Source organism: Tympanuchus pallidicinctus, unplaced genomic scaffold (assembly GCF_026119805.1).
Source record: "Tympanuchus pallidicinctus isolate F22 unplaced genomic scaffold, pur_lepc_1.0 scaffold4, whole genome shotgun sequence".
NCBI lineage: Eukaryota > Metazoa > Chordata > Aves > Galliformes > Phasianidae > Tympanuchus > Tympanuchus pallidicinctus.
Window position 1 is genome coordinate 8,258,642 of NW_026294758.1, and position 15,703 is coordinate 8,274,344.

Genomic DNA, 15,703 nt, shown 5'->3' on the forward strand with positions numbered 1-15,703 from the left:
CTCCGGCCGTGTGGAGTTCATGAGCCTCTAGTTGGCTTTGCAGTTTATGGAGCAGCAGTCAGAATGGCTGTGTGAGGTGTGAGCTGGCAGAACATCTGCTCTGCCTTGTGGCAGGGCTACAGTATGAAAGACAGAGATTAAAAAGTGACACTGGCGACAGACCGAAGGAGCAGGAAAACTACAATTCACCCTTGCACAGGCAGGTTATTTCGAAGAAAAAGAAAACAAACAAACCCAAGGCAGCCTGTGTTTAAGAATCAGGTTATCAAAAAAAAATCTATCTGGACTTTACTAAGTCCTCTGACACGGTAGCCCACAACATCCTTCTCTCCAAATTGGAAAGATACGGGTTTGATAGGTGGACTGTTGAGTGGACAAAGAACTGGCTGCAGGATTGAGTGGTCAGTGATGGTCAATGGCTCGGTGTCTGGATGGATGAGTGGTGACAAGTGCTGTCCCCCAGGGGTTGGAGCTGGGGCTGACACTCTTTAACGTCTTCATCAGTGACACTGACAATTACAGTGGGGTTGAGTGCACCCTCGGGAGAATTGCTGATGACACCAAGCTGCGGGTGCGATCAACACCAGAGGGATGGGGTGCCATTCAGAGGGACCTAGACAGGCCTGAGCAGAGGGCCCAGGTGAACAACATGAGATTTAACAAATCCGAGCGCCAGATCTTGCACCGGAGTCGAGGCAGTCGAATACGAGCTAGAGGACAAAAGGATTGAGTGCAACCCTGGTGAAAAAGACCTGGGGGTAATGGTGAATGGCAGGATGGACATGAGCCAGCAGTGTGCCCTCACAGCCCAGAAAGCCAACCAGATCCCAGGCTGCATCAAAGGAACTGTGGCCAGCAGGTTGAGGGATGTGATCCTGCCTCTCTACTCTGCACTGGTGAGACCTCACCTGGAGTCCTCACTACAGGAGTGATATAAACCTCCTGGAGGACGTCCAGAGAAGGGCCACAAAAATGACCCATGGAATGGAACACCTATGGTGTCCTATCCTAGTGGCTTCTGCTCTGGAAAGTTTTTCAGCTAATTTTAAGGTACCGTGAAGTTCCTTAGATACTAGACAGTATGTTCTCTGTATGTATACTAGACAGTATGTAATTTTTTTTTCTCTTTCCCAATTGATGTGCAGGCTACAAAATAACTTTTCTCAATGACTCTTTCTCCAAAATGACATAATACTGCAGCCATAAGATGAATGGATTGAATCCTCGCACGTAATGGATGGAGCTGGCGCAGACTCTTCCCTTCAGGTAGGCAAGCACCATGCGTGGCATGGGCTTCTGCAGCCTCCACCTGTCAGGCCGCTGGCCCTGACATCCAGACAGCAGAAGCGGGCCAGGCCTCGGGGAGGAAGAGGAGGCCAGAGAAGAGCCCGAGTTGCCGGGCACTTGAGGGAAACCATCACCAGTTGCTTTACCATCAACCAGATGTGCAGTCGCTCAGGAGCTCTGGTTGCAGCGAGAATTTGAGAACCTTTCTGGCAACTGCGAGGTCCTCCACAGCACATCCACTCACACAGATGAGGTCTCCAACTTTGCTACAAGAGGATCCAGCTTTTATATTGTTATATTATCGTATCCACCAATCTGATTCCTGTGCCCGGGGGTTTCCCTGTCCACAGGTGTTGTGATCTGGGCACACCTATCCCCCAAAGTAGGACTGCAGAGCAAAATGCCTCTGCTTTTGCATGCGGCCAGCACCAGCTCCCCTTCAATGCCATTTCCAGGGTGCTGAACAAGACACCGGGCACATGCACGGCAGAGGAGCACCCCACGCACTGGGAGATTCGCAGGCACAGGAATCAGACAGGTGGGGTATGAGCCCCACGAGTCCCAGCACTGAGCTGAGCCACTCCCAGCAGAGCATCCAAGCAAGACGGCCTCTCGCTCTCACCTCGACGAAGAAACATCGTTGAGCAGGCAGTAGCTGCTCTCTTCTAGTGTGTCTTGGAGCATGGTCTGCAGAGTGCGCTGCCTGTCACTGCAAGTGTTGTGGTTTCGTGATTTTTGTTGTAGGTATTCATAACATCATAACATCACGTAAAGCAGTGGGAGTTAAATGATCTGCACAGACTGAACCTGCAGGACAGGTTAAATAGGAGTGAAAGAAAAGCTACTGAGTCAATTGCCAGATACCCTGCTGTTATTCATTAATTCATTCAGAAACGCAGAGGGAGACTGATGCTTAGCGTCGTGCAGTGACGCAGGCAGACCTGCCTATGGCCCTGCCATAAGTCCCTGTGAGGCAAAGAAGATAAGCTAGTTTCCAGCCCTGAGAAGGCAGACCACAGTAACTCACAAGATGAGGGAAACTGGATCCTCCTCTCTGCTTGGAATAGGAGGACCCACTCCCTTTCCCCTAAAGTGGCTCAGAGCAATAGCTGAGAGCCTGTGGGGTAAGAAAGACAAGAGAGGATGGTGTGCAGGTAACAGTTTGAACAGTTTGAAGCCAGCAAGTTACAGCCACCGGTCCAGCCAAGGACTCACGCCACTGGTTCGAAACCAGTGTCAGGAGAAAAAGGCAAAAGGTGTTAGCAACTGGAGGCTACTTGCTGAGAGGCACCAAGGCAGCCGTCTGCCGCCTGGATGAGCTCTCCAAGTAGGTTTGCTACCTGCCAGGCGTCTGCGTTCATGAAAAGAATTGAAGAAGGAGGCCGTGGGGTCTGATAAAGACAGCTACTATCAACCCTTCTCCTTCAAGGCGGGTCACATGAGACTGCAACAAGGAGATGACAAAATCTGAAGGGAGATGGGTAGTGTTCTCCTCGACCACCATGCTGGGCAACCATGACCCAGGAAGAAGGAGGCAAACCCGGCAGGTGAATGGCTGGTGGTGTGATACAGCCACAGAATCATTAGGGACAGATAAGACCTCTCAGGTCATCAAATCCAACCATCAGCACATCCCCACCATGCCCACTAATCATATCCCTCAGTGCCACATCCACGTGTTCACTGAGCACCTCCCGGGACGGTGAGTGCACCGCCTCCCTGTGCTGCCAGTTCCAACGCCTCACTGCTCTTTCTGGGAAGAAATTCTTCCTAATATCCATGATGTCTTGCTCAGGGTTATGGGTACTGTGTTCCTGGATACAACTTCGAGATACCAGGCATATTGAGGTTGGATGAAATGCAGCTGACCAGGAGGGGCAAGAATTCTGGGCAGCATGCTGGCTGGGCTGGTTATTGCAGCTTCACACTGGATATAGAGAGAGATGGGGGTGTATTTCCAAGTGACAGAGAAGAGCCTGGAAACACCGTCACTTTTGGAAACGGCCTAGAGAAAACTCAGATTTGTACTGGTGCAACTCTCCTCCAAGAAGGCAACAGGGCTGACAGCCCAACTGAAGCCTCAACACATGCAGCACGGTTAAGAAGTAGAAGGAGCTACAGTGCAGTCAAAAAACAGTGACCTATCACAGCAGTGCGGTGAGACGAACCACCACACTGGGGTGCTACAACGGAGCGCCACAAGGCTTTTGGAAGAAAGAAGGCAGGGAAGAAGAGGCTGGGGAGCTGCCCTCAGTGTGAACTGGGTGTTAGCTGTTGTGGTTTCGTGATTTTTTGCGGTCAGTATTCCACATCTGAACATCATGGGGACCAGTGGGAGTTAACGCGTGAATGTGCTGGTTCCCTTTACTGTCTTTTGCGGACTCTTTGAGTATCGCCATGGGAGGGGAGGGGGCGGCATCCCCGGAGGACCTGGCGGGCACAGGAGTGCGGTGGAGCTGCGGACGGGACCCGGAGCGGCTGCCTCTCTCCTTCTGGCCCGGCTCAGCCGGCTCAGCTCGCCGCGGAGAAAGCGCGTGCTTTCCTCGCACTGTCGTGGTTTGACTCTCATTTTTTGATACTCTCGTCTCTCTCGTTTTCTTTTAGTTCGATTCAGAAAATTACCCTTCCTCCTCAGATCGTTGCCGTCGTGTTTTCTCTTTGTTAACACTGCCCGCCAGCTCTCTGCCCTTCCCCCTCTCCGGGACGCGCGTGGCCCGGGGCCGGCCGGGTGGCGGCAAACCGTTCGTAACCGTTTTTTTTTCCTCTTCTTCCCGGGGCTGTGCCCTTGTCACGGACTTATATCTAAGGATAGCCCGTGACATTAACCAATGGGAATTGTGCAGGGCTGCCTCTGAAAAACAGCCGCGATCGTGTTGAGAGCTGACGGGTGCTCTGAGCCGTGGGCCGTGGCCCACACGGCCCAGCACAGCTCGCAGGGCAGCCGTCCCTGCCCGGCGCCTTCACAGCAGTGGCCCTATCTTAGCAGAGAGAAACACCACGCCGTATTCGTGTCACCGCTTTTAGGCCACACGCACAGTTGTGAGCACCCATTCTCAAGGAGGAAGCACAGGAGAAACGTATCCGAAATCTCTGACAAACACCTTGAGACCTCACTGAGTATGGCAGCTGCTTCCATCTGACAGACTGAGGTGTTTCACAGAAACGCCAGATGGTTTTGGTGCTGCCCTTTCTGTGTTTTAAGAAAAGCAACGCCTCCTATTTTGTTACGTCAGCCCATGGCGCCAGAGGCAGATGCTGGAGGTAGGGCAGAAGGGGCTGACATCCACCCACATGGTGTGAAGATGTGCTCCCACACTCCTTCTCCCCCACAAATGGTTCATTCACCAGCTTCCTAGCTTTAGCCTTATTGATCTGGCTTAATGTAGCATGGAAGCGATAAGAAAGTCTTTCAGCCACCCTGCCTTCTAGAGGAGCTCTGCAAGTCGTTGTGAAGAAAAACAAAATAAAGCAGGTTAACTTCTGTATCTGGAGACAGTCAAGTAGCTTTTGAAGCTGTCCCACTCTCTACCGTCTCTTCATCCAGAGAGCCAGAGCTCTCACAGTAGGCCCTTGATACTTCCTCTTCTGGCCTGCCCAATATAGACCTCGGCAAGCACCTCATGGTTTTTTTAGGCTCTGTCAGCTTCGCTAAGAGTTTAGCTTAGGTTGACTGTGCTCCTGTGATCCTGCAGACACAAACCGTTGATCGGCCCCGCAAGTAGGAGTGAATTCAGCTGGACCTAGAGGCTTAGAAAGCAGGGGGTGTTAAATCACATGATACCTACGCTGCATGAATAATACAGATGATGTTTATTCTGTATTAGTAAATAGATGTTAATACATAGATGTAGATGTAAAGACAAAAGCTTCCCTACTGCGAGTGAAGATGATGGTGCACTGGTGTCCTTCAGTAACAGCACGGTGAAGCAAGAAGGCTGGCTGTCTTTCAGGGAAGCCAGAGGAGCCAGCAAGGAGCACACAAAGGGGTGTGCAGGGCCTCAGGGCTGGAGCTGGGGGCAGCCCTGAACTCAGCCAGAGTAGCACAGCCAGACAGCTCTTAGGGAGTGCAGCTTCCTCTCCCACACACTTCTGAGCCGGTAACAAAGAGCTTGCTGGGTGCTGATTACAGGCGTTGTTCTCAGGAGCTGGATGGTTTCAGCCAGCAGGATGGAAATGGAAGGGCTGCTGGTGCTCTCCAAACTTCTCAGGGCTGATGTGGAAGAGAACAGAGTGGAAATCAGAGCCCTCGTCTGTGCAAAGCAAGCCAGGAAATTCTCCTGTGTAGCCACCCCACCCAGCTCTTCCCAGGGCCAGAATGGAGCAGGGATACAGCGGGGTCAGCTGCAGAGGGGCTGGCAGCAAACGCTCGCTGCTTTGCCCGCACTGCCCCTTGTCCGCAGAGGTTGCAGAGCGCTCCTGGGTCGGGACCAGGATTGCAGCTCGCCGCCCAGTGTCTTTTCTTCTCCCTGCCACACTGCTTTGACCCCCACGCTGCTCTCACTCACCCTCAATGGTGGTGTTCAGCTTCTCCTCACGTCCATTTCTCAGGTGTCTCCCGGCAAGCCCTAGACACACACAGCCCGTCAGAAATCCCACCAGGATGGGAGGGATGGGAGGTGGCCAGCCCACCTCTCCAGCACAGTTCCCCCAGCATCCTTGCTGGCCTGGCCACGCACCCGCGACTGCAGCACCCTGAGAGGCACCAAGGCACCCAGCAAGGCTCCCACCGCCACCCGCTGCACAGGCAGGGCTGCGGGAGGGCAGCAGGGAGCCCCTCGAGAACCCAGCCCCCGCCTTGGGCCAGCACAGCTCCGCGGGCACATGGCTCAGCCAGCAGCAGCACATGCTGGGGTCGAGCTGCTGCGGGGCGCAGAAGGGTCGGGGTTCGTGGCTCACCAATGAACCTGATGGCCGCCTCTTGCAGTGGTTCCTGGGGGCTGCATAGGTAGGACAGGCTCTGCTCCAGGAACTGATCTGCTCTGCTGCTGTGGCCCACCAGCTGGAAGACAGCACACATGGATGGGGCTGGCGCATTCTCTTCCCCTCGGGCAGGCAAGGGCCATGCATAGCATGGGCCTCCGCGAGGGAAAGGAGGCCGGAGAAGAGCCCAAGCTGCCGGGCACTTGAGGGGAAGGGGTATATGAACGGCAGCAGGCTGTGCCCTTCAGCATGAAGCTGTGGTAGAGGCATGGGCACTGGCCCCACACCCTGGGCCAGGCCTGGCAGGCCTCATCTGGGCCAGATCTCAGGAGCTCTGGGGCACTTGTCCTTACCAGGCACTCGCCGATCCTCTGCAGCTGCGCTGTCTTCAGCAGATAGCTGAGGTGCCTGTGCTTCAGCAGCTTGGCGGCACAAAGAAGGGCTTCCCAGGAGGCCTGCAGAGGAACAGAGACCAGGAGATGCCTTCAGTGCCTGCCAAACAGGGCTGGTGTGTCCTGCACCTTGCCACAGCTTGGGGCTTTATTGGGCTCTGGTGAGAAGGAAGATGCAGCAGCTGGGGAAAGGTATCTGTTCTGTGCTCAGGCAGGGGCATGGGCCAACCACCATCTCTGGCACTGGGTGCTGCCAATGCCCAGGCCATCCTGAGGGCTGTCAGCACCTGCTTCCTCCAGTGACCGTGCAGTTTAGAAATGCCCACCTGAGCCACGCTCTGGTCCTCGTCATGCAGGTGGAAGAAGAGAGGCACGAGGATGTTGTGCACTTCCTCCTTAATCTCCACTGTGTGGGTGTCCCCTGCAACCTCCATGGCATCCTTACAGAGAAGGATGGAGCGCTGCCTCGTCTGGGCGGACTCCTGGTGACACAGAACAAGAGACACAGAACTGAGTCCTGCCTTCTCCAAGCCTCCAAGCCAAGGTCGAGCAAGGGCGTGGGCTGGCCAACAGGGACCCAAACGTTTGTGACTCTCCCGCTCACAGCAGGGAGCTGCAAAAAGCCAGCTGTGCAAGCAGCACCATTGCGCAGCTGTACACCACTGTCAAAGCTGTGCATCTGCAGGGCTCCGCACGGGAGGGGCTGCCCCAGCACGACAGCCTGAGAAGCACCAAGCAAAAGATTTCCTGCACACAGCCAGGCACTGTGGTGGGAAGAGGAGAATTCGTAGGCCAGTCCAGTTAGGCACACACCACGCGCTCATACGCCCCGCAGCCATACTTCCAAGCCTCCCACTCCCCCACTGGCCTTACGTTAAAGAAGAAGGGCAGCAGGAGCTCAGGCAGCTGCAGGGCAGTGGGCACCACCTTCTCTCTGTCTGCCAGGTGCAGCATGTTGTGGAGGACAGTCACAGACTTCACACCGATGATGCTGTGGGCATCTTGCAGTTGCTCTGTGATCTCTGGCAGCAGGTCTTGCAGAGTTACTGCCTGTGGCAAACACAGCATTTCTTCTTCAGAAACCTCAAGCACCACCCCAGCAGAACACCTCTGCTTACAGACCGCACAGCCCAGGGCAGAGACCTGTTTGGGGCTGGATCTGAGCACACAGTGTCCCGTGGGATGGAATGGGATGGGATGGGATGGGATGGGATGGGATGGGATGGGATGGGATGGGATGGGATGGGATGGGATGGGATGGAATGGAGGGCTGCTGCCTTTGGCTTCCAAAGCAACCATTGGTATCAGTGCAGCCCTCAATGGCTGATGAAAAAGGCAGTGGGGCAGTAGCGCAGCTGACAACTCTCAGTATTACGGACAAAGTCCAGGCAAGCCTATGTGGGCACCGCCGCCTGGGGCTGGGCTGCAGGCCCTCTTTGCCATCCCTTTGTCTCAGTGCCACCCACTCACCATCTCGGGTATCGCAGACAGCCTGACCAGGCTGGTGGTAGCCAAGTCACGCAGCAATGAGTACTGACTCTTCAGGTGTGACTGGAGCAGGCTCTGGATGCTGTAGCCATTGACGTACGCCACGATGTCAGTGACCTTAACGCACTTCAGCAGCTGAAACACACCCAGCAGTACCATGAGAGGCCGTCCCCGTCGGCAGGATCCATGTGATGAACTGCCGCCCCCCCTCAAGGCCCAGGGCAGGAGGCCAAGGGCCAGCCACAGTTCTGTCTCGTGGCAGCACAGCAGCTCCCTTCCTGCTGCTCCTGCCCTCACAGCCATGTGCAGCCTCTCGCTCTCAGGAGCTGCACCAAATGCATGTTCTTCCACCCTTTTCCTCAGCCTCGAGGGGAAAAGGCCTTGGGGCAGGGCTGTCCCCAGCGGTGAGAGCGGCCCTGCTCTGTGGACATGCAACCTGACCCTCCCCACTCTGCCACACAGACTAAGGCAGAGGCACCTCCAGGAGGCACCGCTCGCCTCTAGGCCCACCTCAGCAAACACAGCCATGGTCCCGATCTCCTTGTGCTCCTGTCTTTGCGCGAGAGCTGTGACTGTTTCTTCAAACACCATGGGACAGCAGAGCGGTACTGTGCTTCGCAGCGCCCTGGTCAGGGAACGAACACAGAGATGCACTCAGTTTGCTGAGAAGCCTATCTTACGAACAACTTGTGGTCTTCCCACAGGTGCCCGCTGCTGGCCACCTCAGCTTCCCAAGTCCCTGGGCTCTTCGTTGGCTCGAAGGCCACCCTTCTGGCTGCTCTGCCACACATCTCCGGCACAGGCCGCGGCACTGCATGCAGAGCCAGCCCCGGCAATAGCCGCAGCCAGCAGTGCGCAGGGAAAGGGTGCTCTGGGAGGTGACAGGCCCTGCAAGTCCTTTCTCACCAGGCAACAGCAGCCCCTCTCCAGGGGAAAAGAGCTGGGGAGACAGGGACAAGTGGGGAGGCTCTCACCTGGTCAGCACAGCCACGCCTGTGTGGTAGGTGTCAAGGCTCATAAGCATGTCCCAGCCACCCTGCTGCTCTATGTCCTCCACCAGACCGTCACTCTTCAGGTGTTGGAAAAGAGCTCTCATGCTCTCCACCGCATGCCTGCGGACACAGCAAAGCGTGCGTCACACTGGAAGCCCTGGCTCTGAGCCTGGGGCAGAGACCCGGCAGCGGGGATGGAGCACCTGATGATGTTCACAGGCGACATGTCCTCATCATCGGTGATCGCACTGAAGCAGCCATGCTGTGTGCACTGCAGCAGGAAGGAGATCTGGAAGAGCATCCCTACGTACAGCTTGTGGATCAGCTGCCAAGCAGAGCCTTTAGTGGAGGGCAGATGGAGGATCGCGTGCAGGGCATGACTTATCTGCAGGAAGCACCCAAGGATGGCCCTCAGGGTACAGCTGCCCCTGCCATGCTGCCCAAGCCCATGGGGTGACATGCTGGGGTTCGAGGGGCAAGGAAAGAGAGGACAAAGGGCTGCGGAGGGGCTGCAGGGGGGAGGTGGGAAGAGACAGTAAGGAAGGGAAAGGGAGTGGAGAAGAGAGGAGGCGTGGGGAATGCAGCCCTGCCAGGGGTGAGCGAGGTGTCATCCAGAAACTCACTGCCAGGTAACCGGTGCAATTGTGGCCCGGGCCAAGGCCATCGTGCCTGGGCTTTGGCCATTTCTGCAGCAGGGACTCCAGCACGACCTCTGCAAGGCTGGGTTCGGAGACCATCGTCTGCCACATGATTGCAGAAGACCTGCAGAGACAAAGCACGCTGTGTCAGGGACTGCCCCAGCCACCATCCCTTGGCCTGTGCTGGCCCCAAGGGTCTTGAGCCATCCATGAGGTGTGCGGGCCCCGCAAGTGTCGCACCATGGGATGTCACGCAGCACGAAGCTGACCACACACTGTGGGTTCAAGCGTGTCATCTGCTGAAGGGTCCGGATCGCAATGTCCCGGAGCGACTCCTCACAGTCCGACATGAGGTGGTCGTAGATGCTCTGCACGATCAGTGGCACCTGGAGGAGACAAAAGGGCACTGAGATGGAGCAAAGCCACAGCCCCAGCTGCCAGGGGGTAATGCTGCTTCCTCCTGTGGCGCTTCACTGGTCTGAAAAGCCAGCCAAGCTCTCAGGCTGCACTCTCAGGTCAGGGGAAGCCCCGCAGAGGGCAAAAGCACAGGGCAATCTGGCTGAGAAGTGCTTACGTTCGAGAGCTGAGGGTCCGCATCTTTCAGGACCGCATCCAACGTCCTGGCAACCACATCGGTGTCAGAGACCCTTGGCTGCGTTATGCCCTGCAGGATGGTTAGGATGAAGTCTCCCATCTCGCTGGGGCAGAGCCAGCTGCCCACTACCTGTGGGAAGGAGGAAGGGAGATAAGGCCAGATGCAGTGTGTTTAATGGTGATGGGACACATGTGAGCAGCAGCGAGGGTGGCTCTGGAGAGGGGGAGAGATCCAGGGCAGCACTGGCGCTGTAACCCAGGGGAGCCCAGCGCTGAGCTGACTGCAGCCTCAGCGGGTGCAGAGAGGGAGCTGTTGTGCAGAGCCATGGCTGGGCTGGAGTCAGGGTCACAGAGCGCTGGCTCTGCAAGCAGCGGGGGCTCACCGATAGCCAGAACAGCTGCAATCACAGCTCTGACACTGAGAGAAAGTCTTTGGCTACTCCCAGCTGAGACACGGCTGGACCCTGCAGCCAGATTGTTGAGAGGCTGAGACAGCCCCTGCCTCGTGCCCACACTAACTGGCCCGTTGGCTCACATGAGCCTCCTGCCACGGGGAGTCTAGCATCCCAGCAAGGGACGAGCTGCTTACCAGTGTATTCAGAGCAGCATACTGGGCACAGAAAAAGTCCCAGCATTCACCATCCGCATACGATTGGAGATTGGCATGTCCAAACTTGTAACCTGGGCAGAAGGAGTAAGAGAGTGAGTGGTAGGACTGATGGGGAGAAGGCAAGAAGAGCACCTCTCAGGCTGCAGAGAGGCAGGAGAGCTAGGTCCAGCTTTCTGCCCTGAAGGAGGAGAGCAGCCCTGCCATGCCGCTGCTATAGACTCGCCAAGACAAGGAGGGCGGCCAAAGAGGTGCGCTGCCTCGCCTGGAAGTTATTGTGTGGAGCACCGCAGCCCATCCCAGCCTCTCTTACTCTCTCGCATTGCCAGGATCCTGTGGATGCCATGCAGAGCCTCCATAGAATCACGCCTGATGTCCTGGTCCTCCTCGGCACAGCCCAGGATGAGGTGCCCCAACAGCTTCCCCACGAGCATCTTGGACTGGTTTTGTATGGAGCGATCGCCGTCCCAGCTTTCACTGTATTGAGTCGAGCTCTGAGGAACGAAGGAAAGGCAGAGTTGCTGGGCTGAACTGGTGCGCCTGGGACAAAAGCCCTGTCCCCCCAGAGCCAGCAGCGGGTTGAGCACTACAGGAGTTGAGCACCAGCGCTTTGGCCAGCTCTGCCCTGGGCCACGCAGGGGCTGACCCGTGGCAGACCCACATCTAGGTGAGGAGCACACGGACTGTCTTTGGTGAGAACTGTTGAAGGGTTTTGAGTGGCTGCTGGATTTTGGTGTGTAGAGGACTCTGTCCCAGACCTGCTGGTCTTGCAGGGAGCCCAGAGCTACCAGCTTACTGGGGCACCAGGAAGGGGCAAGAAGGGGGTTAAACGCTGCCCGTCTCTCCGGCTTCTTACCGCTATCAGAGAAGCAGGGACTAGGACTTTGCTCAGGTTGGCAATCCTCCCCATGGCACACCGGCGCACTCTCAGCCACTCAGATTCGGCGCAGGGCAGCAGGGCCTGAGAAGACAAAAGCTGTTGGTCAACCACAGATGCGATGGCAGCTCCTGAAGCGGCCGCTGTGCCGGGCAACTGGCGGGGCACTGACAAGGTGCCCAGGCTTCCCCTGAACAGGAGAAGAGCCTGGAATGGAGGCCCGGCCTCCTGGCAGCCTCAGGAATGGCTGCCCCAGCGGAGACCTGCTGCGGTCACCAATCATTATCCCCACCCTCAGCTCCTACAAAATGGCTCTGCCCCTTTTCCAAGAGGGAAGGGCTTTGGGGCTGGCATGCTGCTGGGTGCCCTCAGCGGCCAGAAGAAGAGCGTTTCAAGGCTGAGCTCCCTTCGCATGGTGGCCACATCCCAGCAGACCTCGGCCTTGCTGACATCTGGCACAAAGAGTATCCCCGAGGCAGGTAAAGGAGGGCAGTGGGTCAGCGGTGCCAGCCGCCGCTGCGGGGTCTGGGAAGGGCACTCAGCAGCCTTCCGCTGCTCAGGTGCAAACCACTGGACTTCAGGTGGTTGCGTCCCCACCCCATTGCCCGCTTTCTGTGCCTCTTTCTGGGACACGGTGCCCACCCCAGAGCATCCCTTCTCTCTGGAGGAAGGAAGAGCCCCTGTGAGCCTTGCTCTCTGCACGTGCCAGACCTGCAAGACGATCACCAGGTTGAGGGTGGCGGAGTGTGGCGGAAGACGCAGCAGCACATGCAGCACGCTGTCCAGAGCTTGCAGCATCTGCAAGAAGAACAGAGCAGGTGTGCACTTTTGCTTGCCCTTTTTTTGCAGGAAGCTGGCTTCAACTCCTGCCACCTGAAGCAGAATTCAGCCACCCTACAGTGCCAGGAGCCTGCCCTGTGGTGCCTCCGGGTCTGCCTTGGCTGTCTCCTTCCAGCAGCCAAAGCTAACTGGAAAAAGCGTGCAGAATTGGCTGGCAGGCTCTCTGTAGCACAGCCAGCTCTTACCTCATTGTAGAGAGAAGCGTCAAAGCTGATCTCTTTCTCCTGTTCGGCGAGAAAGCAGATGTAGCTAACACAGGGGCTGAGGTGCTGTTGGATCTGGGCTATGATCTCAGTGCTGCAAGGAGAGGAAATGCCTGTTGGATGCTGGCAGCTGGGGCATGCCTGCTGCTGTCAGGCCCTTGCTGTGGAGAGCCCTTGCACAGCCGGGCTCTGGGGCACTTGCCTCCTTGCAGTGATGGCGAGCGCGGCGTGCCTGCCCAGGCACATCAGCGGTTGCCAGTACTGGGGGAACTTCTTCCGCAGTAGCACCTGGAGAGAGACGGACGGCGCAACTGAGCTGGGACTCGGGCGCTGCCGGCAGCCAGCACGAGGGTGCACAGCACCGCTGTCCCCGCGCCGACACCGGCACCCGAGGCAGAAGCCCCATGGCCGGCAGGCAGCTCTGCGCCCAAAGAGATCTGTCCCACTCGTCCCCGTTCGCACCGCCGGGCCGGCATCCGGCCAGCTCGGCCCCTTCCTTCAGCCTCGCCGGGTGCCCCTCACCTCGTGCTGCGCGTCCAGCTTGCCGTCGGCCAGGTACCTCCCCTCCAGCCGCAGTCTGCAGACGGTACGGAGGGAGACCAGGAAGCTCGTCCTCGCGTCCAGCTCCTGACAGTCGAGGAGACGAACGGGAAGAGTGAGAGGGCGCGAGCAGCGGGGCCGCTGCGCGGAGGGGGTGCAGCGGTGGTGCGGGGGGCCGGGAGGGCAGCAGCTCTGCGCGGCCAGCCGCGCTCCGAGAGCCTGGGTGCGGGCAGCAAGCACGGCGGCACCCGGCTGGGAGCGGCGGGCAGAGCCTCGCGCCGACGAAGTCGGACATCGTTACCTTTTCCTGGCCGGCGAGGAAGGACCAGAAGAACTCGCAGTCCTCCTTCTCCTTGTCATCCAGCTGCTCGACGCCGAAGGCAGCGGCAGCGTCATCTGCTAAAGAAGGAGCGTGGAGAGCTGGGGGCGAGGGCGGTAGGCGCAGGGAAGAGCCGCGCCCTCTCCGGCTCCGTTGCCGCCGCCCCGCAGACGGGGGAGCCACGCATCGGCTCCGGCGCCGGTGCCCGCTCTTCCCCTGGCGGAGCGAGGAACGAGGCTCCCGGCGTCGAGCAGGGTGCGCTCCCTGGCCGCGGTCCCGCCCAGCCCGACTCAAAGCCTCGCTCGCTGGCGGGCTCCACGTGTAGCGGCTGGCACGGCGCCGCCGTGGCACACGGCCACGAGCCCCGACCGCAGCCCGCCGCGGAGCCCGGAGCCGGGGCTGCGGCTGGCCGGGCCCGGTGCCGCCCGCGTACTCACCGGTCTGGAGACCGCGGATCTCCTCGAACGATTCGAACGACTCTCGGCCATCCATCTCTGTCCCCGGGGAACACAAGAACTGGGACTCTGAGGGAACGCTATCGGTAGAAGTGGAGCTCCTCGAAGAGCCTCGCTGCTCCCGTGCAGTCCCGTCGCTGTCCTCCTGGACACTGAGGGGCTGCCGTGCCGTGCCTGGGTAGCCCCAGGCGTTCCATGGGCGTCACAAAGGCCCCATTATGCCATCACCTGCGCCACAGTGTTTGCGCTGCCCACTGCCCGAGGATTGCCACAAGGCTGTCCACCTTTGGGCACCTGAACTGTCTCGCTTAAAGTCCAGGCTGAATATGGCCCCAGGCACTACACAAACACACCCTCTCTGATGCACTCCCCTTTCACAGCGCCTCTGTCACATTGCTGCCTTAAGCTTTAGCATAGCTTTTCATCGCCGTGGTATCGAAAGGTGTCTTGTGCAGAATTACAGCAATGATGAAAGCACCCGAGGAGTGTTTGGCACTTCCCTCTGTGGGAATCAAATGTTGTTTCTGCCTTAGAATTGGATATTTTTTTTTTATTTTTTTTTTTTTTCATGATCTCCGCTATCATAGTTCTTTTTGGGAGTCCTTCTACTTAACTTGTGGAAGATCTCTGGTAAGTTCACATTACTTATCCTCTAGACGAACCTTCCTGGGAACGCACACATTGTATATAGGTGTATAGATGCATATTTTGTCATACACACTGCAAGAATATCCTGCACGAGAGCAAACCAGAGAACTAGCCATGGTTCTCCACGTGGAGAGAACTCCACATGCCCAAGGAAGCGCCCTAAGAGACACTGGAAGGCCTGGCATCATCCCCCAGTACTCTTTGTTCAACGAAGACTTTAAAGAAAATCACTGTATCAATACAAGGAGAGCATGGAGACATTTTGGAAACAACAGGATGGCTACTGACTGGCACCAGATAACAAATAAATTGACAAGTAAATAGCAAATGTAAACCTTCTGATAAGATTGTGAACCTGGAGTACCCAGCCAGTGGGGAAACAGAGGAGGGGGGGGAGGCAAGGGGGAGAAAACCGGGTCTAAAGGCTCTCATGATGTATCCATAGGTGTGCTCCTGCTTGCGGGACGCCCGCCATTGCAATCGCGAATAAAATCTGCTTTTATCAGAGATACCGTCCAGACAAAATTACTTGGATATTTCCAACAAGGATTGAGTGGTCAGTGATGGTCAATGGTGTGGGGTCTGGATGGACGAGCGGTGACAAGTGCTGTCCCCCCCTTCATCAGTGACACTGACAATTACAGTGGGGTTGAGTGCACCCTCGGGAGAATTGCTGATGACACCAAGCTGCGGGTGCGATCAACACCAGAGGGATGGGGTGCCATTCAGAGGGACCTAGACAGGCCTGAGCAGAGGGCCCAGGTGAACAACATGAGATTTAACAAATCCGAGCGCCAGATCTTGCACCGGAGTCGAGGCAGTCGAATACGAGCTAGAGGACAAAAGGATTGAGTGCAACCCTGGTGAAAAAGACCTGGGGGTAATGGTGAATGGCAGGATGGA

General features: G+C 57.1%; 1 protein-coding gene across 1 annotated transcript; it reads right to left on the reverse strand.

Moving 5' to 3' along the window:
- Nucleotides 1-3,554: 3,554 nt before the first annotated feature.
- LOC128089670 (uncharacterized) lies at nucleotides 3,555-9,816 on the reverse strand. Its single transcript, XM_052701319.1, has 9 exons — nucleotides 9,283-9,816; nucleotides 9,062-9,199; nucleotides 8,070-8,712; nucleotides 7,473-7,649; nucleotides 6,926-7,081; nucleotides 6,561-6,662; nucleotides 6,184-6,286; nucleotides 5,793-5,852; nucleotides 3,555-3,835 (listed from the first exon to the last, which is right to left on the reverse strand). The coding sequence occupies exons 1-9, from the start codon at nucleotides 9,537-9,539 to the stop codon at nucleotides 3,555-3,557; spliced, it is 1,917 nt and encodes a 638-aa protein (XP_052557279.1). The 5' UTR covers nucleotides 9,540-9,816.
- Between the last annotated feature and the right edge of the window lie 5,887 nt (nucleotides 9,817-15,703).